We start from the raw sequence: 25,869 nt of genomic DNA, 5'->3' as shown, positions 1-25,869 counted from the left end.
ATCTTGATTTTAGATGAATCAGTATCCACAGTTTTGTATAGAACTTGATCATTAATTTGTTTTAATTGAAACCACGGGTCTCAAACTTGTGGCCCACCTCACACCTACTTATCAAGGCCGTATGTTAACGTGAAGAAATATAATGCAATTTGAGCCTTGAAGTTACTTTTTTGTTGGGAGGATTTGTTTGTTGTTGAGTGCAAACAAAAAAAAAAAGCAAAAGATGATTTAATATGAAGGCAACATGAGCAGAAACATGCTGAGGGACTGGCTGTGGTAGCTCACTTATGTCTGCATTTTTAGTTTGTTAAATACAAACAAAATAATAGCAGCAGTGCTGCCACGTGTGTGCCAGAGAGCTCCAATGTGTTTATTTGGTAGTTCAATGAAAGGCTTCAGTTATTTAAGAATGAGGGGGAAAAATTGCGTGTTAATGTTTGCAGTTTTGCCTTGTTATAAAGTATTTGAAGTTTAAAAAACAAACAAAACACTGCAGTTTTGTAAATATTTGTGGGTGTTTTCTTGTTTCTTTTTGTACTCTTGGTCCTCCAATGAGATGACAGTATCAGCAGTGGCCCACAGCTCGTTCAAGTTTGAGACCCCTTCATTAAAACAACAGAATCTGTCGTTTCTTAAAAATATATTTTTTTATGTTTGTAAACTCTGATCATTTATAGTAGTTTTGTAGCATAAAAGTGGCAAATGAAATTACAAAGTAGTTCTTCTTCCTGCTATAGGGGAGTTCTTCCTCCCCACAGCTGATAAATTCTTCTATTGTTTATGAGAGCGTAGTTTGTGGGAGAGCTGTGATCTCCAAGTTGATTGGCTAATAATCTATGGTTTGGACAAATTTTAGGCAATTTCTACCTTTTACCATCAGGACACCATTACCTTAACACAGAATACCTTTTGACATTGTTCTGACAGCGATCAGTTTTCATGTACGATTACTCGCACTGTATGGCAAAGCATTAGCATGTGCACCCGCTCCGCTCAGGATATTGGACGTCCAAACGTCTTTCATGAGGTAAAATAAATGCTGGAGCATGATCAGAGCGTCGTTTTTTCGTTGCCACCGATATCTTTCATGAGGTCAGAGCGTATGTGTGGTCATGTTATTACAGGGACTGTAAGAGTGAAGTCATGCAAAACTGTTAGCTTACTGCAAACTACAGTATTTTAGCGAACTGCATTCACTTCCCCCGTCTCTCTCCTCCCTCAAACATTCTAATGCATATATATGTATATATATATATATATCACATAGGCACACACATTCAGCTCTAAAAAAGGAAAAAATCTATTTCATCCCAGTCTAATAGTGGTCACTAACTGAACACCCACACGTGTACTCTGCTGCAGAGTTTATGTGAGAAACTCCTACAAATGTACAATCAGTTCTCCCGTTTGAAAATGGTAAAAATAATATTCAAAGTTTGTTCTATAAAAACCCCAAACGGTGCGGATCGTACGTACTAGCATACAAAAGGAAGAACAATGTTTGTTTACCTACATAAAGACTTTTCTTTTACTTATGAGATAATGGGTGTTTTTTTCTTTTTTGATATACAACATTACTCTATATCATTTTAACATCTTGACTAAACATAACTAGCTGTATATGATACTTTTTTTTATAAATATATTACATCTCAGAAAGGAAAAAAAGGAAAACAAATAAAGTGCAACAAACATATTTTTTTTTAAGACCACAACACTTTGAGTGTGAGTACATAGAAATTAAATATTATTGGCAAAAGCTTTCAGTTGCATTTCCGTAGCTGCACTTAAATCTCGACAGCTAACAGCGGCTACACAGAGAGTTTCTTTTAAATCCACCTCACGCAGCACAAAGTTGTAATAGAAGCCAATGCAATGACCGCATGTCGACTAAGAGGCGAGTAAGTCTGCACTCTACACACATTTACATTGTGTCTTCTAACTCCTGGGTGCTTTTATATATAATATCTTCCTGGACTGGTGTGTGTATACAGTGTAAAATGTGTTATACAGTATATGTCTTAATATATATATAATACAGTAGTTTTAGTAAAGAACAACAGTACAGTCTTTATTTTATCATCATGGGGTCTCTGCTTAAAGAAAAAACTCAAAAATTAGCTCTTCCGAAACCTGCTGGTTGTGTTAGAAAGGAAACTGTCCTGCCGGCTGAGAAGTGAGTAGCACTGTATTCTGGTTTGTGAGTTTCAGTTAGCTTATCCTGAGGTAAAACATTTTGTGCAATGCTTAAAAAAGAGACCAGTGACTTGTAGAAGAACAGCCCTCTGTCAGGGTTAACCCACCTCAGTGCTGTGTCATTCCCGTGTGTGTGTCCGTGTGACGGATGTGTGGGGTTAGCGTAAACCTTGTGTACAGATCACCCCCCGTATTGTATTAGTGAGAATATGCAACCGTGTCTTCTGCAAACTCACTTCACATGCGACTATTCTGCATTTAACAATAGCATTTTGGGGAAACGAACACTGCAGACACACAGAAAAAGCTGCACAATGTTATGCAAATTCTTGATTAACCGATTTACCCATTTAGTCAGTGAAGTGTGAAGAATAAATTGTTCGCGGGGCTTATCGTGACTTCCCAGAGCCGAAAGCGATGTCTTCAAATTGTCTAGTTTGCTCAACCAAAAAACCCAAAACAAAAGATGCTCAGTTTACAATAAGACGCAGCAGCGCAGCCTCGCTTTTGAAAAGCTGGGAGCATTACTTTGTCTGTCAGTAGACTAATCAATGATTTGACTAATCCTGCACATCAGACATGTAATAAATCCCTCTGCAGGTTTTTGGTTCATATGACAAACGTGATATTTAAAAATGAAATCTCTACATCGTGTTCCCAGCGCACGTACGATATCATTATTGATCCCCTGCACTCTGTTTCAAGTGTAATTCATTTACCTAAAACAAACAAAGTTAAAGATGAGCTTTACCGACACTAATTATTATTTTTTTCTTTATAAACATCGGAATTTTAATACTGAGGCCAAATATTTCAATTCGTTTTCTTTCCGCGAAGCATGAACATTTATTTGTTTCGCTTTCTGTGCGGCTGGCGTTTCAAACGTGTTGCAGAGTGCCCTCTGGTGGACAAACCTGGTCACAGCGCGTTACTCTCATTTCTTTTCAGCTTTTAAATGTTTTGTTTTTAAATCAGGCGATACCGATTGATTGGCAAATACCCAACATTTGCTCGACAGTAAATCGGCTCGATTTTAATGCACACTCTAGATTCCCATATGTGGCTTACAGAGCTCTGAGCTAACAAACATTCCAGTGCCTGGTCCCTTTTTCCTTTCGAGCAGGTGTTCCCAAACTTTGGAATTCTGATGGCACAGTGTGTTGGCGCTGTTTCATTTCTTTTTGCTGGGTTGTAGTTTTTTTTAATGACTTGTGTTAAAACCAGTGCTGGGTAGGGTTTGGTCTGCTTCGATGGCTACAACGACACAAACTGTGCTTACGACGTGTACGCCTCAGAAATGTGTTGATGCGACGCTACGAAGATGAAAACTAAGTACATTCATGAGCTCCAACAACTTTGCAGATAAAGTTCTGTTTACGTGTCGTCAGAAGAACTTTTCAGCCAATTGGGAACTTTTGTATAATGTCTCCTGTGGTTCTGGAGGGGCGGTGTAAAGCAGAAGAACTAATTTTATCTCGCCTGGGAGAAAAAAAAAATTACTGGAACAGGATCTAATAAAAGACAACTATCCCTTAAAGTAATTTAAGGCAGCTTAAAGCACATGTTTCATGGTCCTATCAAATTTCTAAAAATACCAGTGAGCATGAGATAAGAACACAGGCCGCCGGTGGGAAATGCAAATGCTCATCCCCCATATTTACATTCGGCTGTACTTATATGAATCGCTGCACGTCAACACAGCACAGCCGGTGTCACATTTCCCCCAAAACACAGCAGCTAATGCAGAACAGTTGCATATAAATGCACGGTGCTTTGCAAGAGACTGGGCTGGCATATGAGCATTGTGAGTTCAAGACAGAAATCTGACCTTCATGACCCTTTACTCTGCATGCTGTCATACCACATAATACAGCTTGTAAGGCTCCACTGCAAGTGCACAACAGTAGGACACTCCAATGTTTGAGGAAAAAAAAGAGAAAGCAATCAGAGCAGCGCTGTCTTTGAACTAAGAATTACCAAGGCATGCTCGTCAGCATTAAGACTGAGTTCTGTACTTCTGCGTTGCTGGATGAGTCAAAGATTTGATGATAAAAGCTGGGAAAGGAATTAAATGGGATGGATCAGTGTTCACCATCAACCTGATTTCTCTTTGTTGTGCGTATACACACACACACGTATATAGGATAGAAATGCCCCAGTATATTCTTAGTCAGATGACAGCAGCTGCATATACACACCTCTGAGCATGCACCATGCGTGCTGCAGTAGGCTCACATTGGTTATGGTGACACAGCACCCATATACAGCAGTCAAGATAATGCACATGTGCATAAAACTTTCCAAAAGAAAACCAAAAGCACAAAATGAATACGAAACAAGAGCAGACCAATGATGACATCAAAAAGGTTGTTGTAGAAATATCTGCTTGCGCGTGTCAGGGGAGGGGCTCAGCATGTGGACCTGGAAGCTTTTAGTTAGATTTAACTCTCCGCCAAGGACTGGGTGTTCGCTCGTTTTGTGTTTGTCTTTGTATTTTATTTTTTTAAAGAGGATTTTTTTTTCGTTTGTTTGTTGTGGGTAATGTCTCTGTCTTTTCTCGCTTTTTTCTTTCTTTTAGTAGGGAGTGAAGCGACTGTACCCTCCTCTGTATAGGCTAGCCTGCAACATCAAAGATGAAAAAGTACCAATCAGTATTCAGGTGACAGCTAGAGTCGGTTTCTCTTTCTCCACAAATTTCCTTCCTTTTAACTTATTGAGTTTTCATATCGGAATAAGTTTTTCAATACGTATAATCTCGACACAGATTGAGAGTTTGAGACACTGAAGCCAATAACGGGTTTGTTGAATAAATTCCCTGATTGCATACAATCCGAGTGTGTGTTAGGAACGGGAGGTAAAGTGGATTGTTGGATTCGGAGCTTAACTGGTGCAATTCATACAGAGGAAATTGTTTATATGCATGTAGAAAGAGCACTTTCTTGAACGGCGAATACATTTTGATTTCATTACGCTTAGAAATAAATGGGAAAACAGAGATTTTTGTCCTTTTACTTGAGGAAAATGATTCCTTTTACGGCTGCAACAATATCAGAGATTGGACTAAAGCAGAATAAGTTCTGAGAGGTTTAATCACGGCTCCTTTTCAAGTCTGGCAGAGGTGTCTGCACCTTTCTGGAGGGCCAAACCACCACAGGATATTAGCCCTTAGATTTAGCACCATGCTCAAGATATCTAGGGCAGACACACATAGAGCATGCAAGTGGGCCTATGCATGCACACCTGCACATGCACGCACACACACGCAGTCCTTCTTCTCATCTTTTGGTGGCTCTGCTGCAATTAGGAATTCAGGCAAACTCCAAAGGCTACCGAATGTCTTCAAAGGCTAATTTTGCCTAATTTCGCGGAGCCCTCTTGCTTGTACAAAACTTTCATCCGTACGAGATGCTTCTGTAAGCTGGAAATGAGTAAAGAGAATTTCCAACCTCAACCTCAGAGGAACTAATTATTGTATAGCTTTTAAATGCAAAAATGACTCCTCGCTGCTGGAGAACCATTAATCAAATATGATTAAAGAATTAGGAACCAAACTGGTCTTTTCTCTTTAGCTCAGGAGTTTATTAGATGTTGGCCTCAGCACAGCCTGCATCCCAGTACCCTCGCCATTTGTTCAGCGCCCCGTGAACCCACGAGCACACACACACACACACACACACAAACACGCCTGCGTTAGCTCCCTGAGCTCCCAACACACACCACATTAGATATTTTTTAGGGTCCAGATCCTGACTTCTACATTCGCTGAGAGGACGATTAAAGTGTCAGAGGAATGGAAGGAAATTTGGAGGGAAGAGAAGAAAGAATAAAAAACATTCAAGCACATTTTTTAATTAAGTAAATGAAGAGGAAAAAGAAATGTCTTAATTAATGAAAGCTTTTAGCTAGCAGCTGCACCGGGGAACTGTACGCTTCTTTTTTAAAGTTGTTGAAAAATCGCATGCATGCTGTAATGATGAATTTGAGTCATTTCTCAAGCTGAGAACACGCCACCGATCAAGCTTGTGGGCAGGAGAGGAGGGTGAGACAACTCCCTCCCTCAGTCTCGCTCTCTCTTTTATGTCCCACGGCACACTGCTGCATGCGTTTGATGGGCCTTAATCTCTAGGTTTGGTCTGCGAGCCCAGCCCCAACCCCCTCCTCGCCGTCGTAAAACAAAACCAAAGAGGAACTCTCAGTTTCGGAAAAAATCCTCGTTTGTTTATCGTCACTTTTCATCTTTGATGTTACAGTAGCTGCAAAAGCTAGCTAAAAACAGACATTAACAGTTCGACCTCATCGTTTCGGGTTCGGTTTGACTGAATGGGGGGGAGGAAAACAAAAAGAAGATGATCTGTCGCACTCGGGAGCAAGTTGAGCGATGTAGGATGAAAACAAAGCTTGGAAATGTATCTGTTATGTAACATGTAAAGCTCGTGTTGGGAGAGGGAGAAAAGAAAAAAGACTGCAGTGATCACTCATTCTCATTTCAGGAGGAACTTGTGTCAGATCAATAGTGCATGAGGTGAGCTTGCGTGGCATAGCAGAAGTTTATTGCACTTAATATCTGAGCCAATTTCCACATGCCAGGGCTTCACAGTACTGCTCTGTACTGCCCACTAGGGTGTGCCAGATAGCATGACAAAAACCTGAATCGATTAATGAACAACACGTAAATAAAAACCAGTGACGAGTGAAGTCTCTGGTCTTTATTTTGGAGTGTGTGTGTGTGTGTGTGTGTGTGTGCTGTAGCCTGTGTCATGGAGGGTGCAGACAGGAACAGGCGGTGCTCTCATAGACTTACCATGGTCCCCACACTGTATGTGGCTGCAGGGCCAATCGTGTGGTGATAAGGGTCTGCTGTTGCATAGACTCTGCCATAGCTGCACAACAGGGGACAGAGAACGCGGTCATTGATCTATCATTGACGAGGAGAGAAGAACATTTATGCATGCTTGTTTAATGCTCAACCCCTCAAGTAAACCCTTTCAAGTCTCTAACGCAATCAATTATTTCCCTCCCCGGCCTCCTGGGCTTCCTGCTTTATACAAGGTGGTTCAAAAAGGGGAGTTCAAAGGCTGGTGAATTATACTTGTCTTTTCATTGTCATCTTGATTAGCTGGATAGAATAGGTAATGAGCGGAGGGAGGCAGAAAAAGAAGGATGCAGAGGAGAGAGCAGAGTTGGTGCTGGAGGGCTCGCTCTCTCACCCTGCTCTTGTTTACCGAGGCTGCACACTGGGCTCACGCCCCTGTCTTTTCATTGTTGCTGGTTTGGAACTAATCCTTCCAATTTCCTTCTGAGACAGGACAAGATGTGTGCGCTTTATTTATTTATTTATTCGACTTCACATATTCCTCTATTTACTTTCTTTTTTTTTTTTTTTAGCTCTTGCTTGCAAATGAGGGTCTGCAAGGAGCAGATAAGGCACACCCAGCCAAGGACTGAGGGCACCAAATCAACCAGGAATTAAAAAAAAAAAAGAAGTGGAGAGAGGAGGAAATTCTCCTAAAGGAGACAACAAGACGTACGGCGTTCACGCCTTTCGTACGAGATGCGTCGAGTTATATAAGATCTAAATATGGCGCAGCCCATTCGAGTCCGGCAGCACCCAAGGTCAGCGAGCAGGACGTGAAATTGGAAAGGCTGTCTCGGCTCCTTGGGGAGGAGGCCCGTGCCGTGAGATGGTCAGGGGAAGTCTCCGTGGTCCTCTTATCTTCAGTGAGCACTGAACCCCACAGGCCCTCTAAGGCTAATACATCTCCAAAATGACTCTCACCAGAGTGGCGCCGCTGACGAACAGCAGGTCAAACCACCCCGTGCAATGTCACAGAGCCTCGACAGAGCCGACTGGAAGCTAGCAGGGTCTCTACAATGTGACTGGCTCCTGTGAAGGCCTCTTTGATTCATCAGCCTCGCCCGTACCAACTCTCTTTAGTTACTTAAAGGGCTTTGGTAATGCAGCCTGTGAGCGGTGTGGGCTTTTCGGATAATAAATGTTTCATATTTTGCAGGGTTTCACACGCCTTCCTCAATCCCGGCGACCTCTTTTTTTATGATTGGCTGACGGCTCCACGGTAAAGTCTGATAAGGTACGGCTGAGACAACACCAACAAACCCTTATTGATCCAGTGGGCATGGCCGCTTATTCAAAAGGAAACAAACAGACAAAGCAAAACAAACAACTTGAGGCGAATTATATTAAATCTCAGAGAAAAGTATAGGCAAGAGAAACACGAATTAAATCACTCGGAGAGGGAAAAAAAGCCGCTGTCCAATTTCTGCTCTCGCAGAGCGCGGCTGCTCATAATTCGAACCGCAGCGAGGCCTGATAAATCTTACATTATCGATATGATCTTCAGGCTCTCAGGCAGGGTGTACGTTATCACAAGTGACATGCTCAATCCTTCCCAGATTAGATTCCCAAACCGGCCCACATCCCGGCTGACAACGGCTTTCGGGGGCCGAAATGAATCAGCGACGCCTCCTCAAACAGAGCACACCTGAACCAGAGTGACATCACTCAGAAGTGATAGAGTTCCCGCTGGTCCATCTCTGCCTCTCTCCGTCTCCCCACCTCCCCTCCGCAGACCCGAGGCCATTAATAAATACCGCAGTGATATACCCACTCTCCCTTCACAAGCGGAGAGTCACGACATATATCACTGCTTTTCTCATCGAGTCCAACAAGGTTAGTCTTTTTTTGCCGTGCGTGTGTGTGCTCTTTAGCTCCGAGCTAAAAAGAATATAGCGGTTTGCCTAATAGATAAGATAACTCGAGAGGAAGAAACCCAAAATAACCCTCCGCAGAATATTGTAAAATGCTGCCGGAGAAGCCCCCATTCATCACACGCGCTCTCCTACCATCACGTCTCCTGTAGATATGATCATTTTTGGTGGGAAAACACTAATTATTTAAAGCTAAAGCCCACCCTTTGCTACTCCAACACAGCGATGGCTGCATTTATGAGATTTATGAGGACATATTTAGAGGTGCACTCCTTTTTCCTTCTCTCAGTAATTTCCCCTGTTTCACAGCCTGTGGGATCAACTTGTTGCTTTAAATCAAAAGTTCTCGGGAGCCGAGTCGGACACATCGGAAACATGTCCATGTTTTCACTTTAAATTCAGCATTTTCTCAACAGTTGCTCGTGGAGAAAAAAGAAGCCTGTGCCGCAATGCATTTCTGTTTCTTTAAGCACTTGTGCAAAACAGGAAGTTGAGAAGTGAATGCTAACGATGGCTGAAGTCAGCCTTGTAATATGGAATTATGGGAAACATGCAAAATAGCCTCAATATTCCCAGTTACAGCCAATTAGTTAATGACTTTATGGAGATTTTTGGCTTTAAAACCCCTCAAATTACATACAAGAGAATCAGTGTTATACAATATGAGACCCTCACCTGTCACTGTAAGCAGCGGTGGTGGTAGGTTGGGCAAATCTGTATGCTGCATAGCCACCCTGTAAAAAAACAAAAACATACCACCATATTTAATCAGTGATTACCTCCGCAGACAAAGGTTAGCTCTCAAAGACGCAAGAAAACAACGACTCGGCACACACAGCCTCAAATTGCCTTAATGGTTAAATGTCACCACGCAGTAGTTTGCTCATCTGCTCACACTCCCCGACTGCAGCCTCCCCGTGAGACACCAGAGGGTGCTGTTTGATATATGGTGTGTTAGGCAGGTGGTGGCAACAAGAGAATGAATGATGTTCTGAGAGGCAGCGCGTTTAGGGGGAGCAAGTCATTGTCGCACCGGAGGCTCATCCGAATCGCAGCAACGGAGGCAACGTGAGCCAACTCCCCACATTCAGCCCATTTTTAGATTGAGGGCGCACCGCTGCTCCGTAATTGAAGATCTCCCCCTTTTTTTTTTTTCCTTATACACGACCCCCCCGGCTCACAAAAGAAGTAAGAAGGCAGAAGACGGTCGGACCATTGGGGAGTCAGGACCGCTGTATTCATTTGCCAGAATGGGGAAGGAATTAAAGACCTCATTGTGGAGTGCTGCTATTACTCTCTTTGAAAAATGAAGCTGTTCTCCCACTGTTTTTCTATTAGTGCCAGTGGAGTGTGTGCCCATCTGTGTCCATACGGTGGATAGGTGGCTTTTAATAATGCATGTTTTCATTTATTTTTAAACTCAAGGGGGGGTGTGTCCGATGCAGAGCGACATCGCGAAGTAGCGGTGAGTCGGCCGAGGTCGCGGGTGCAAGCGAAATCGGGGCACCGGCCACGGCGATCGAAACTCGCTCCTTGATGTTTACCAAGGGGACAGGAAGTCACAGCAATTGAAGCGGATGACTTCCTGTGGGACGGTCATGCCTTGGGACTGTGTTGATTACAGCAACAGCCTGAACAAACACGGAACAATAAATCACTCTCCCACATTGTCAAATCCTGCACGCAGCCGCGCAGCACATTTTTTATTTTGTCACGGGGAATATGTGGGTGTGCATTCATGTATATGCGTGCCGTGTGCGTCTATGCATGCATATGTATTAGCGCGTGCCACGTATGTGCATTTATATGTGCATGCATTCGTTTCCCCCCCTTTCTGCTAATGTATTAGCAGAAGCCTTGACAGAACAGCTGGCTGCTTTTGACAGCACGCCAGTGTCCACTGAATGATTGTATAGGACACTGAGGGCTGTGGGACGGCTCCCTCTTGGTCACTCGAGACCTTCACATACTCTCAGCCAGTCTGAAGCAATGCAGTGGCCATTGCCAAAACTAATGGCAGTAAAGCACCAGGGGCCAGCCTGACGGTTTGAGTGATGGACCGACCTGGCCAGGCCTCAGTCAGGGGACATAGCTGTGTAGGACTTAGCTGGAGGTGGCTAAATGAGCGTGAGAGACAAACAACATCGCTCAGAGCACAGCCCGGGTTTCTTCCACGGTGGTGGGTGTCCCTACAACAAAAGCCGGTGAAATACGGCCCTATCGTGCGGGCTGGTGTGTAAGTCATAGATCACTTGGGTTTAGCATTTCATTCCCAGACACCGGTCTTTGTCAGGGTGAAAGTGAGAAGGAACTGTCATTGCTGCTGCTGCTGCACAGACAGTCATCTCACTGCGGTGGAAAAAAAAATCAAAGGGACAAATTACATTCCTTGCAAACGTTTGGACTCGTGTCAAAGTGGGGCAGCGTGGTAATTTCAGCATTATCTCCACAGAGTCCACGCTCTTCTCTGTCAAGGGCGAGGTGCAGCAGGGCCGGCTCCCGATGTGACCCTGCCTGCACGGACAGCTCCAGAGGGACGGTTAATCCCTTTATCTGCGGCTTCTCTTATCTCCCACTTGCTGATGGCTGGGAGGAACCGGCTCCACTCAGGCCTGCGCAGACCCCCTGGGGCAAGTAGGGGATATCCCAGCCAAACCCTCGGAGTGAATGCAAAAACACCAGAGAGGTAACAAGAAGAAAGAAAGCTGGCGGGGGGGACTTAAAAACCTCCAGACAAATCTAAAGGAATAAATGACCTAACTTGACATGGGACACTGAGTCAGGGTCTGCCTCTTTGCCAAAGTCTGAGATCATAGGAAGAAAAGAGGGAGAGGAGGGAGGAGCTGAGGGGGTTTTAAATTTTGTTGTTGGGTTTCTTGGCACAGTAGACAGAGGCCTAATCGACGCCGGCTTGGCAGCGAGGCTGGGGGCTGAGGAGATCACGTTTTTGTCTCCAGGGCTGGGCTTCTTGTCTGTTTTACTTCTGTTTCATCTGGAAGAAAAGTCAACTGTACTTACATAGATCTCTGCACCGTAGAAGCCATCTTGGTACACCACCCTGTGAACATGCGAAACAGGAAAGCACAGTTAGTTGATTTGGACTGCATCCGAGCCCACCGACTCTCAGCCTTTGCCAATTTTCCTATTTTGACCATTTGCAGGTCTGTGGGGTCAGCTCTTAGCAGCTTTAGCTCGCTGTACCACAAATAATGAATGACACAAACTGAAAGGTGTAACAGTTTCACATCCCTGTCCAATTTTCTGCTCTGGTAAAATTGTTTGTCTTTCCAGTTGCTGCAGTTGCTATCAGGAGGGCTGGTGGTGGAGAGGACAAAAGAAGGCAGTGAAGGAGCTGCGTCACATGACTTGGCTATATAAATCAACCGGCTGCCATCAGCAGCAAAGGGGTCCCCGAGTGGGAAGGAGGGGAACGGGGATGTGGGATTTCCAGTCTCAGCTGCGAGTCCCACCGCACTAAGACTGATCCTGATCTAATCACAGATAGACAGCTATGGCGGGGCCGCGGCCAGCCTCCGTCAGACCTCTCCACGGCCACACAGACCAGCGCTGATAAGAGACAAGCGTGAGGCAGGCCTGCATAAAGCCAGGAGATCAGCACGGGTCCCGGTCACAGTCCAGTGAGATCTGACTGGTAATACACTATCGCAGCTCTCACCTTGACTTTGTCAGTTCCTCCTTTGTCAACAGACGATGTGCAAATGTAAGGACAGGCAGGGTTCGGTTATGTATATCCGCAGATACCAAAGTTCTCTCCAGACATGTGCGTAGATAAAAAAAATATGTAAAATTACAGCAGCAATGCTGCCTGGCTACGTTAGACGAGCGGTTTTCCTGCAGGAGTGCACGGTCTAGAGACGCAACAGAAAGATATCTTTTAAATTACGACTAGAAAAGCAAAGTTTGGGCATAAATTCAATCGCAGCATGAACACCTCCAGCGTGTGCACAGTTGGAGCAGTCTTGGGTACAGTTTCATTCACTCATACTGCAGCGTGAAATCTAACCAAACGACAGCTATATCTATGTAAAAAGTGCTCGTTGTGCCAAGTTCAGACTACACAGTATCAGCCCAGTTACGGCCTGACACTAATGATGTCGTGTGCTGCTTTGCATCAGGAGAAACAGTCCAAAACACTCATTGATGTCTGAAAGAGCGTCTAAAAGCTAATATTCTCAGCTATGAAAAGACTACACTTATCGTACCAGACAAAAATATTGTGCAACCCGAACCGGGCCTCGTAGGGTCAGTACTCACGCTCCGTAAGCTGGGATTGGTGGTGGAGGTGGAGCTGTGCGGAATGTGTTGTACACAGCCCGTCCCCGTCCCCGCAAGTGGGCACCCCTATAGGCCACGGTAGCGCCTGTGGCAGGGTAGGGAAATCCTGTTACTATGGAACAAAAACACACACGAGAAGAAGAGAAAATGACTTTCACAGAACATCCTCGACTTGGCATTGCTTACCTTATGACAGAATACATTAGAGAGAGACGTGTGGCACTGCTTTCCCTATGACAGAATGCATTATGGGGAAGACAAGGAAACAATAGATTTAATCTTTTCTAGGTGCGCCTCATCGAGCACTCTCCCCTTTCCCAGCTCGCTGCTTTGTGCCGTACTCAGCAAGGATCCACATTTGCTGTACGCATCCTTTGCCGATGCCTGGTGAGGGGCAGCCTTGAAGCCGGGCAGGTAATGGATGCAATACCACTAGTTTCGCACCACGGCTTTTGCATAGTTTAGACACAATGGGCTAGCAAAAAAGAGCAGCGGGAGGGTGGACGGGGTAGAGGTAGAGGGCGTTTCTCGGTGTCGGGCGGAGACAAACAGGCGGTAAAGGTTGTTGAACAACTTGACTAGACGTTCTGAACTTCCCCGAGGGGAAATGGAGCAGATGGGCAGGACAGCCAAGTCCCAAACCTCAGCATGACCCCCATCTCCAAACCCATCTGGGACCATCTTTAGCCAATCGCGCAGCCACATGCTCTGTCCTCTGCTGATGGCTACCACTGAACGTGAAAAGGGTCAGGTGGGGTGAAAGGCTTCGGGGTGATGAGTAAGGGTTGGTGTGACGGTGCGACAAAATAGCCACGGTCGCAGATTAGAGGACAGCCGATGTGATCGTCAGCTCTCCACTTAACCTTCAATCGGTCCACTGGCTGTCTGATTACAGGCTGTGGAGGTGCATACAAACACACTGATCTCTAGACATGATTAAGCTGGCCTCTACTTTTCCAGCAATTGTAATTCCCTCACTGCTCCCTTCCCTCTGGTCTTCGCCCTCTCTCCCTCCCCCAGCGTCTGGTCCATCACAACACAGTCGGCCCCGTTATTCTTCATCCCCAGAAACGCCCCTTTGTCACCCTCTCCTCACCTTACTCTTCGCCTTATTCATTTCCACGACACGCTTTGGATGAATTCATCACGGACCGCTTCACTTTCCCCAATCAGAGATCACTCTGTGATGGGGAGCCGTGGAGCTCGAGTCTGATTTGGTTTGGTGGGATGACACGGTGCCTCAGCTGGGGTAAATAATGCGGGTTAATAACACGCATCCGGCCTGTTTCAGACGACCCGGCAGTCCCTCGCAATCTCCGACAAACTAGACTACAATGAAGATCCATGGTAGCTCGTAGGTGAGCGGTGCTCTATGGGTTTGTGCCTGGGGAGTGACAGCCTGATGGTACTCTGCCGTGTGCAGCGCTAGCCCTGCATTTGGTCGAGACCAGTGAGCACCCTAATGAACGATGCTCACCCTAGCCTCGCTGCTTCAATAAAGCTGACAGGGAGACAGATTAGTGGTGCTTTTAAAAACACAGAGAGCCCGGTTTAATGTCTTCTGCCATTAACATCACGCTCCATTAGTGGGTCCGCACACATATTCAAACTTTGCGTCTCATTTGGCCAGGTGACGCCCACACATCACCCACCCAACAATGTGCGGGGCGCTTTGTTTGCTGCCAACACACCCGTGGACGGCCCGGACTGGGACGGTGCCCCCTTTGCCTCCCAGGTGATTTATAACGCTGACCTTGACATTTAAATTAGTCCCTCCTTTTTTGGAGCAGTGGACATCTGAGCGCGGCCGCTAAAGGGCAAAAACAATCCTCCTTGATAGTTTTCGAGGTGCGTTGCCCTCTTCTTAACAAATCGCCGCTGTTTCTGGGCTCCCACAAAGCCCAATTGCTTCCTTCTCTTTTTTTGAAAATTTGTATGCAATATGCATGCGGTGATGTATGTGAATGTAAACTCATAATGAGTTGGCGATAGGCTACACTGCTTCAATAATAACCCATAAATCAAAGGCGCTGTCACACCTTGGTAAGCCCATGAAAAGCAACAACAGCAACAGCGTATGAGAGCGCAAACCTGGTCTAGCCACCAAAGTCAAACACCCTTTCCGGGAGGGGGGCTGAAGAAAATATGAGTTATGCGCTGAAGGGCGGCGAGGTCACGCTGCACCTCGTATGTCATATGTGTCAACTTGAGAGAAGCTCAATACCTGCAGAGCCAGTTGGACCCGAGGTAATCCCACTCTGTGCCAATGATGGGGTCATAACCGGCTCCCATAAAGAAAGATCTGATTTTCCACAAGGTTGATCTCTCTAATACTTCCTGCTCAAATACATCGGGCAATGAGCACTTAATCCACGCACTGGGGACCAAAAAAACAGCTTAATCTAATCAAGAGTCTGGAGCTTAATTATCCCCCTAAAGTACACTCCAACAATGAGAGGATCTGTCTACATATGTTAAGATGGCAATTAGCCTTTCTTTTCTGTCATTTACACAGCTGGTAGCTTTTCACGAGTCCTCAAAAAAGAAGAAAAAAAAAGAAACCTCCACCTTAGTCGCAGAAAAATATGAACTGGTGAATGAAAAGCTACTCATCTCCTGTCTTCCTGGGAATAAGCTGCGGAGAGCCGAGCCATACGAAGGGATTTCTAAGTGACAGCTGTCCATGGTGCTGAAAACATCCAGCGCAAGTTTGCCAATTGCAATAAGATGAGCTAAGAATGCAATATGCACGGGATGTGCCCCAACGAATGATGTCACATTAACAACAAATAACGGAAAACAGAGTCCCAACATTTGTGCTGTTTTTAGCTACACACCTACTTGCTGCATCTGTACGGATGGAGCCAGACTGTCGTCATATTATATTTGGATAGCGGAGCACAGATTCTGGGGCTTGTTCTACAAAAGTTTAGCGCTCACTAACACAGGATAAAAATGAGCACTGTTACTGGATGCCTACCAGCTACCTCACACTATGATTTGTGCCACAGCCATGTGCTATTGCCAATCCCTCCATCTGACTGGGAACCCCACTGCCGTGCCTCTTTTTCTCTGGACCACACCGCTGTCCTCTGCAACCTCTTCAGCTCCCTTCAGCAGGGCTCCATGGGAGGTTTGGGTATTAGGTGGCAATGGAGAACACGGACCCATGTTTGGAGCTGGCTGCCAGTACCCTACCGAGAACCCTCCTACCCCCTCCTCCACGCAGAGGAGGAGCCAATCTACCCTGGAAGAGGTTAAGAGCGGGGAGCCGGTATGAGGCTCTCATCCGTCATTCTCCTGAATGGGTTTTGAGGACAATAAACCTGTAGCGCCAGGACGAATGGAGACGAAGTGCGCTGTCACTGAGCCAGGATTTATGGCTACCAATTTCACTGATCTCCTGCACAGAAATGAGGACTGATAAACAGTGATTAATCGCCTTTATATCCCATTTTACTCCCACCAAAAGTATATTAACTGTAGCTGTGATGATTTTGGAAAATGTCCTGAATGTGGTCATCATTTTTTTTTCCATTTTTTAAAGGAAGAGTTGAAGAGGAACGCAACAGTCAACAAGCTGGTCAGAGTTTGTTTTTTAGTGAGTTAAAACAGCCTTTTGCTGCTCATTAGGGAGGTTTTGTTTCAAAAATGTATCTCTTATTTATGTTTCCCATCTTCCCAGCTGGCAAGCATATGTTGTCGTTTAGGCTTGGCAAACTCCAGCGCCATGTCAAGACGACTTGAAAAATTAGCAGCCAATAAATCACCCAACCCCTCCTGCTTCCCCTGCCTGGAGTGGTGGACCACACTCCCTCTGATTTATGAGATGATTTGGGAAGTGTGTGTGTGTGTGTGTGTGTGTGAGTGAGAGAGAGAGAGAGCAAAATGGAGAGTGTGTGCATTGAAGAGGGGACATGTATTTGAGTCTGTGCTCTACATAGGTTATCTATTTCTGTGTGCTGGAGTGCTTTGGTCTGAGAAGCAGGGCAGGTGTTAGCGTCGCGCGTGGATATGGGTCAAGTGAAATTATTGTTTACGTAAGCTGAGACTTACTTAACGTCCCGATTTTCAATTTAGAGAAAAGGCGCCACGTTTTTTGTGCCTGAGCGTGCAAGAAGAAGAGGGACGAGCGTACGTTTGTGTGTGTGAATAATTATCGGCAGAAGATGTCGAAACTAAAGGAATGTTGGTGGGGGGAGGAGGAGGAGGTGGTGAGTGGGAGGCGGGGAGGAGGCTTGGAGGGGCGAGGGGTTGGGGATGAAATAAAAATGATAGATGACTGCTTTCTGTCATGGACAGTTATTTAGAGGTTCGCCGTAAAGCTGTCCGGGGAATGAACAGATTTTAGTCTAATGAGCAGAAAGGAAAGCCGTTAAAGTGGCGCGATGTGCTCAGCACTTCTTCCAAATGAAATAGTACCATTTCCCCCTCATTAAAATGCAAAGGGTTCATATAACATACAGCAATAAAGCTGGCATGTCGAGGCAGAGAGAGATAGGGAAAACCCCACTGAGCTCATCTCATTCCTCCATTACTGAGACCAGAAGGAATAGCGGCCTTCGACAGGGTAGGTGCCAACAATATCGCTCACTCAATCTCCTTTATTCGGTTAGCTCTGTAAAAGTCAATCTGGCGCACTTGGCAAATCCATCCACAGCAGCAGCCTCCACAATCTGATAACAGTTGCAGGGGCGCTTGCTCTCGAAATCATTTTTTTTCAGCGTTACAGTTGCACACCGCGCAAACAATGGCTCAGGCTCCCTCAGCCACTCAGAGAGGCTTGGATCATCCACTGCTTATCTGAGCCGCTCTCCGATTCACTTTGATTCGAGGGGAATTTCATGTTCAGTAGGTTCAGGATGAACCTGATTGTAGAAATTCAGGGGTCAGACTGGGACAGGCGGTGGCTGATAGCGGCCTCGGGTACAGTGCGATGCATACAGTGAGGGGTGGAGAGAAAAACACTGAAAACAGCTCTTACCGGCATACAGTTCAGGACCGTAGACAGCTCCGACCACTGGATTCAGCTTCCAGCCTGGCGAGAGGACCGAAAGAAAAACTTGACTCACAGCGACGACTACGAGCGAACTCTTATCGTTTAGTTTGCCACTCACCGTTCGTGTACGGGTTGGCCACTTTTTTGTTTGTCATCACTCGTGCTGTCGCGTTGTTCACCTGTTCCAAGCAGCAAACACAAAGCCTGTGATTACTGACCTTTACATTTACCATCCGCGTATCCACGGCGAGCTATAAGCGAGCAGCAAACCAAGATGAATAAAGACGGATTCATAAAATAAATGATTATGTAAATTTGTTTGTAGCACTTTAGTGTGATTGAGTTTTGGTTCGCCCTTTCATGAATTTATTCATCATTTCAATTTTCTTACAGATGATTATATTACTGGAAAGAGAGGGAAAGCATGCACCAATTACCCACAGGTATGAATAATAATAATAATAAAAAAAAAAAGCATCCTCAGAATTGGTTGGATAAACAAATGGATTCCAAAAGCAAAACACAGACAGTGCTTTGATTTTCTTCTATTGACCTGATGAGAACGGCCGAGTGCGGGCTCGGCTCGTCGTAAACAAAAACAGAATTAGAGCAGGCAACACTAAACGGTGGCGATAGGGGAATGCACGACTGATGGCATGCATTCAATCTGCTTTGTCAGGTAATGATGGACAACTGGTGTGTCCTGGTTGACATGTATGGATCCCGCATTCTGCCGAGAAGGATTTAAACGCACCGTTATGCATGCATACATTCATTCAGGCACCACACGCACAGACAAAGCAGCCGCATGCTTATGCAGAGGTTTATGGGTAAGTTGAGAAGGCAGCAGGCAGGCAGAAGAGAAGATGAGAATAAAGGGAAAAATGAAAGCACCTCTATTTTGCGTCCCTCTACGATTGTACCGTTTAGTTTCTCCCGTGCACGATCAGCATCTGTGCTTGTTTCAAAAGTTACAAACCCAAAGCCCTGAGAGCACCACGTTAGCCATTGGTAGAGAGAAAAAGGAGAAGGAAAAGATGGACACGCACACACACACACAGAGGAGGAAGAAAAGGGAAGGGAGGAGAAAAGGGAGAGAGAGGTGAGAAGACAGGAGTAGGTGAGCAGCAGAGTCGAGTTGTAAGCAGCCAGATTAATTAGAGGCAGTTAGTGAGGCGTCAGGAAACAGCAAACAGAGAGATCCGAGGAGAAGAGGATAACGGTGACATGACCTCACACAACAACACCAACAAACCTGCCTGCTTTACCCAATTAAACAGCACAGCACTGGTGCCATGGGTGAATGTCAGGAAGCAGCGGCTGCCATAATAGTCGTATAATTATCTACACAACTTGAGCGGCACAGCCGCTGTCTCCCTTTGAAGGCGTGGGCAACGGCAGAAGGAGTGAGGATGAATTCTCTGAACAGACACGTTAACTTGATCTCTGGCTATTTCTTATTCACTGCACTAATAGGTGGGCCATTTTATGGAGGCGAAATTACACCGGCTCATTGATGCAAAAAAAAAGAAAAAAAGTGAATGGTGTCATTGCAAATATGCTCCTCTGTGATAGAGAAGAGCTCCAATATTGACTTTAAACCCTGACCAAAATATACCCAACCTCTCCAAACTCACTCTCTCTGCCTGCCTCCCCTGGGGGGTTTGTCACTTCCTTGAGTTATGTGGACTGGGATACTGGACTCTCTATAGCACAAGCGTTAAGATATTCTGGCCAAACAAGTCCCATTCCTGTGGTTTCTATATATACTTATAGAGGTATAGGCTGAGGGAGAGAGAGCATGGCCGGCGCTGCCTGATAATTGCTTGAGGATGTAATACATGTGAGAGATGGCGAGCGGAGTGATCTTGTATGCATACGCAGGATCTCTGGGCTGCTATTTCTAGCATAAATAACACGCGACCTGTCCTTGGGGAAAGAGAGATAAAGAAATAAATTCAAAAAAGGAATTGAGGGCAAAATTAATCCTTTGGACATTCACCCGACTGTGGTTACCCCCTCTATCTTTTTTTTATCATGCACAAATAATTAGCTTACAAGAGCACAGAGTGGAGCCACCATTTTTCAAAGGAGACAAACATATTGAATGCAAATTGCCAAAGCTTCATAGGAAATAGATTGTTTATTAATGGCCTGGTAGGTTCATTATATAGCACACAGAGTGCAAGAGGGAGAGAGGCATCATGGGTAATGGCTTTGTAGGGCACAAACAATAAATGCTTGTTACGGGCGGAGGAGACCGGTTTATCCGGTGCTCAATCTTGTCTGGCAGAAGGGGCTGAGTGCAGCAGCGTCGCCTGGTTCCGGGGCTCCCTGCACGCCTGTATACGAGCCCAAAGTACTCCCAGGTATGAATGGGAATCAATAGCATTCATGCCTCAACACCCAGCCAGGGAGCCTGTCGCCTTTATGAATGGAAAGCTGTGGAGCTTAGTACACTCTATTAAATGAACAGCTGGATGAGTAGCTCTCGGCTGCTCACACCTCCGCAGGCTTCACCTGTCCTGCTACGTGGTTGGGAGACTGATACTGCAGTAACGCATCAACGCTGTGGCCATTTTTCTGGCGGCTGGTTGGTGTGTTTACGAGTACAAATTATCTTTGAGACAAATGTAGAAATGATCCAAGGTGTGCAAGTTCACAATGTTGTTTAAGGAGGCGCAGCTTGAATTATAAGCAGTATTTCTTATTTTCTGTACAGGTGACCTTTAAGAACACTTGCTGTCTGCATTCTGCGTTTTTCTTTGTCGACAAATTGTACAAAAAGACAAAACTAAACTATCGTGCTTCCCTGTATATCCCTTTGCTGTCCATGAATTATTAAACATACACCACAGAGTCACCGCAAGTAGCCACTGCTTACACATACACTGCTGTGCTACTGGAGACTGTCACCTGAGCACCAGGTCCGCTGCTGAAAATAGTCCCTAGCAGTAGTATTTTACTTCCATTTAAGTCATGTTTCCTTTCAAAAACATATCTTAAATAAGGATTTTGACCCGAGTTTGTGGCCTTTTTCAGTTGTTTTGTACTTTATTTCCTCTCACTATAAACGTCTTTGCTGATGATACTGTGATATATGCCCCAACCTTGTTCCCGCAGAGCCACTGATTCAGTCTTCTAATGATGTTTTGCAATTACTGCAGCCTACTTTAAAATGCCAACCAACCGTGTGGCATTCTCCACCTCGGCATGTGACTCTACCTGTCCTAGACTTTAAATGGCACTTGCTGAGTATGCACAGGTGTCAGCATGTTAAATTAAATCCAAAGGTTGTTAATGTGTAACTATACAAATGTAAAGTAGGATAAAATTATAGTATTAAGTTGTGTTTAAGAAATACAAACAAACAAAATGTATAATTTTTAAATTCTTCTACTAGTTTCCCAAAACACAGAGCACAGTGCTGTGTAAGCATCTAGGCACTGGCTTTAACCACAGAGTAATCTCTATCCTCCAGCCATTTGTCAATAAACTTGAATCTACATATTTCTAATGGGGAGCGTTTCTATCATTGTATTGTAAGTCATCTGGGGCAAAAGCTTCAAAGAATTTTAGTATTTTTAATGTAACTTACAACCATTAAGTTAGCTAATGTAGCCTATAAGCCTACTGTGCATGTTAACCACTTTTTACACATATATAAAGCACAGGCAGTCACACACTATGAAAACATTTTGTGCTTGAAATTCGAGCTCAATTTAAGATTTATATTCAACATCAAACCAGGTTTCTTATATAGAATCTACTCGTAAACACAAACTTCCACAGCCTGTCTTAGACAATCGAGATATTCAGTATTGTTCTGCGGGCCCATCAGCACTCCAGCAATTAAACCCTTCATCACAGTTTTATTATTTATCACACTTAAATCTAATTAAACATTCCCATGCAGTACTCTTGGTAAAAAAGGTTTCAGGTACTGCAAACTAACCTCAAACCGGAGACCGACGTTCCCCTTAGAGTTCCTAAAGCTTTATTATCTGATGTTTTTTGGCTGCTGTTTTTATTAATTCCTTGTTTATTGTGGTGTTCTTTTGTTTCTGCCTGCTCATTGTGTTCTTGTTAATGTTTTTGTTCTCCCTTGAAAAACAGATTTTAATCTCAATGAGGATGTCTGAATACATTAAAATTAAATTAAAAAAAGAAAAAAGATAATAGCTCAGTGTAAAGCAGAGGGGTTTTTTCTTTTAAAGTTTGTATATCCTTCTGTTAAAGACGTTCAACCTCGGCACAAACCAGCAAGCTGCGACCCGAGTGCCACAGAAGTCAAAGAGCCGAGAAATACCGCCAATCCTCATCCCAACCGCTTTCTTGAAAATAACGCGTGGCCAATAGATGAAGCTCTTTTTGCCCAAAGTTGGACAAGTGTGTTAAAAGTAATAGATGTAAGAAAAAAGGGGAAAAGTCTACACAATCTTAAGCTTCAGTTTAATTATTCAATTCTCTTGGAGGCAGCGTTTCGATCTGCAGGTTCTTCTCCAGGCGTGTATTTTCATAAACGTGGTATTAGCCTTCAAATTCATTTTAACTAAACTACATTTATTTGGTAAATATCACAAAGAACTTTGTTTTTCATCCAGTCTGAAACAAAATGATAAACCTGAATAATGTAGGACCTTTTCAATCAATGCCCGGGCTTCAAAGAGGACCCCCGTCTCTAAACAAGCAGTTTCAATTCCATATGCTGGAGGACCTGCAGCCTGTTGCTGGATTAAGTGAAATGTGAAACAGCTCAATAATGAATTGATTGACAGGGCTAATGATTCACAACTTGGGTGAGAGCTGCAACAAACAACAAAAACAATAGGGAGAGAGAGACAGGAAGGCAGTGGATGCAGCTCTCCAGGACCAGGCTTAGAGACCACTACTCTCAGCCAATGTACACACTACACTAATGCCATCATTAGGAAACAGAAGAAGTACATGGTAATGAAGCAGCTGGCGTTCTAGTTCACTTACCTTGGATCCTCGCTCATTAAAGATAATCTCCACATCTAAAATCTTTCCAAATTGCTGCAGAGAGAAAAGAAAAAGAGAAGAGCAGAGAAGAGATGGAGTTAGAAAGCCTCGCTGACTAAATTCATGAGGACGACGACCGGAGAAAGAAAAACCATTAAGGCAATATGGAAATGTTACTTTTGTGAGGAAATGGTGGTCAATTTGCATTTGTTAGCTCAGCAAACACTTCTTGAAGCTCGCTGGCGTGGTTTGAAAAGAGAACTCGTAGCTGCTGCTGCAACGCGTCTCTGCACGTCTATCGATACTTTACGAAATGAAATCACAGTATTCGTAAAAGTACTTGATCTGTGATTATTACGTGGCAGTGTTTATGATGTACGTTTGCTCGCCTGTTTCAACACAAAGAGAAGAGCGGCATCAGACGGTATTTTGATGTCGTCTTGAGACGCGGACCCCGACACCTCCGTGATCACCTCGGGGAAACTTGCTCCTTCAAGTCTTGTGAAGAGTTTAGTTGATTATTTCTACCTTTCTCTCCGTTTATAGAGCCTCCCTCTCTTCTATTCTTTACTCTCTCATCCTCTCTCTGTTTGTGTGCTCTCACAGTCAACAGGACCTAAGGGCCGGTCCCCGGGGGTTAACACGCTGCAGCCTTTCGATTTTAACAGGCCTGCCTTCGGATCATTAGAAAACAGAGGAATGAAAGTAAACTGTAAGTTCCTCTAATGAGTGGAGTGAGAGCGACTTTTAATTGCTGTCTACAATGGCTGTATTATTTCATTAAAAGTAATTACCCTGTCAAGCGGTCCGCGTCGCCTTCATTTCAGCACAACAGGGAAGAAATGGGCCTTTCCATGTGGTCGACACTCAATGGGAATGGATGGATCGTTTGACTGAGCCACTAATAGGGGTTAGGAGGAGCCGGCTATTATCTGGCTGGAGTGAGTGGAGTGGACTCCAGGAGATGAGCGTTTATGGGTTAGCGGGAAAACGTATGTTTCCTCCCATTTCAAAGAACGCAGTAAGCTCAACACACCAAGTCACCAAGCCAAAAACAGGCTTTGTCATTTAAATCCACCTCTGTTTCCACAGGGCGTGTCCTCTCCCCTATGCGTCTGCTCGTGTTGAAACTAATTCTATAGATCCTAGACGCACATCTGCTTCATATGGCGCTCGGCTCCATTGATTCGAATGGGGAACGTTGGCTCGATCACGCACGCAGGCATTTATATCCCAGCGTGATGCCCCTTTCTCGCCTGAGAAGACAATGCTTCCCCCACGCAACGTGCAGATGCTAATTGTTTTAACCGAGCGTAATGGGCTTGTGGCGTCGATTAATTAGTTTCAGAGGAAGTCATCTTTGTGGATTTCCACATGGCGCTGGGGACTGCTCGCTGCTCACCAGTGATCTCATGCACTTCTATTCCCACCCACCTACTTGCTCTCAATCTCTTATACACACACACACACATACACACACACACACACACAGGGAGAAACAGCTGCATCAGCAGCCCCGATAAACAATAGCTTCAATGGGAGGAGTCTCCAGAGGGAGGACAAGGGAGAGACTGATGTCATCTAGGAGGCTGCAGCTACATGCATCCATCCATAGATTAGAAAAACCATCCAATATCTGTATGAAAATAAAAAAGCATTAAGAGAAGCATCGAATGATGATACTGGGGGTTTGCATGTTTTATCTCATTTATCAAACTCGTTATGTTTCAATTATGGCTTAACTGGAGCAAATCATTCCCGTACTTTTGAGACATTTGAATGTTTTTATTTGGTTTCGCATTTTTTTGTACTTGCTTTCAGTGGTAACAGACTTTTGAAATTAAATATAATCTGCCCTCAGTACATAATGGGGTTCGGTGATTGGGCAAAACTATTAGTGACTGATTGAATACATCCGCAGTTATTTTTTTATTTGCTGGTTTTGTGTTCTGCTTCCTAATTAAAGTGCAACACTCAACACAGCCACAAGGGGGAGTCTACTTCGTTTTTGTTGAGTTGAGCTAGATTGGAGAGTCGTGCATAGACACGATTAGTAAATGTCGTGTTGTTGTCCTGTCTGTGTTATGTAAACAAAGCACCCGTGTGGAAGCCTGCTTCTGAATAAGTTCAGCGCTATCACGGAGCTCATGCTACGTAACCAAGCTGTTCGTTGGTGGGTTTTCATCAACGCTACCACGTTTCAGGTTGTGCACCCTAAACATTTACGGGTCAGACCAGAATAAAAATAGGATTGGAAATGTGGCAAGTAGTTGCAGCAAACAGCTCCTTGTTGGGGGGCTGATCGTGCAACACCCCTAACTTCTGGGCAATCACTTTTATTCACATTGGTGATGGCACAGGTTGACCGGTGCGAGGCATCCTGTCAGGGTTAGGGCATTACGACTTGGACTGTATGCGGTCGCTCTAAGACTGATTGCCGACAGCTGCGTCACTGAGTTTCTGTTTCAAGGTTCTGGCTGAACTGAATGCAAGTTGTTACTGTGAATTTCTGTTCAGTGTGAACGTCTGTTTTCACCAATTTATTCATCGTATTATCACAAACTGATTGCATGTAATTGCCAACCTGACCCCATTCAGGTTAGCAGTTAATTGGGGTCAATTCCCAACTTGAATGGCCAGCTTCAATCGCAAACTGATAACAGACTGAC

The 25,869-nt window shown here is 44.7% G+C and overlaps 1 protein-coding gene across 17 annotated transcripts in view; it reads right to left on the bottom strand.

Moving 5' to 3' along the window:
- The window catches only part of LOC100705667 (RNA binding fox-1 homolog 3), a 422,442-nt gene that overhangs the window by 10,156 nt on the left and 386,417 nt on the right, over positions 1–25,869 (bottom strand). For 15 of the 17 annotated variants that reach the window (XM_025906459.1, XM_025906468.1, XM_025906465.1 and 12 more), the window contains 9 exons: positions 23,201–23,254; positions 19,112–19,204; positions 18,336–18,396; positions 18,203–18,256; positions 13,198–13,330; positions 11,941–11,980; positions 9,598–9,656; positions 6,998–7,076; positions 196–4,815 (listed from right to left, as the gene is read on the bottom strand). In XM_025906459.1, the coding sequence (XP_025762244.1) occupies positions 4,771–4,815; positions 6,998–7,076; positions 9,598–9,656; positions 11,941–11,980; positions 13,198–13,330; positions 18,203–18,256; positions 18,336–18,396; positions 19,112–19,204; positions 23,201–23,254 (618 nt within the window). In that variant the 3' untranslated portion in view covers positions 196–4,770. Of the gene's footprint in view, positions 1–195; positions 4,816–6,997; positions 7,077–9,597; positions 9,657–11,940; positions 11,981–13,197; positions 13,331–18,202; positions 18,257–18,335; positions 18,397–19,111; positions 19,205–23,200; positions 23,255–25,869 lie in introns of those variants that run through there. The other 2 variants (XM_025906457.1, XM_005469079.4) reach the window with 2 other exon arrangements.

The sequence above is a fragment of the Oreochromis niloticus genome, linkage group LG4, assembly GCF_001858045.2.
Source record: "Oreochromis niloticus isolate F11D_XX linkage group LG4, O_niloticus_UMD_NMBU, whole genome shotgun sequence".
Taxonomy (NCBI): Eukaryota; Metazoa; Chordata; class Actinopteri; order Cichliformes; family Cichlidae; genus Oreochromis; species Oreochromis niloticus.
The sequence above is the reverse complement of the archived record's forward strand: the minus strand, read 5'-3'. Positions and strand labels throughout refer to the sequence as shown.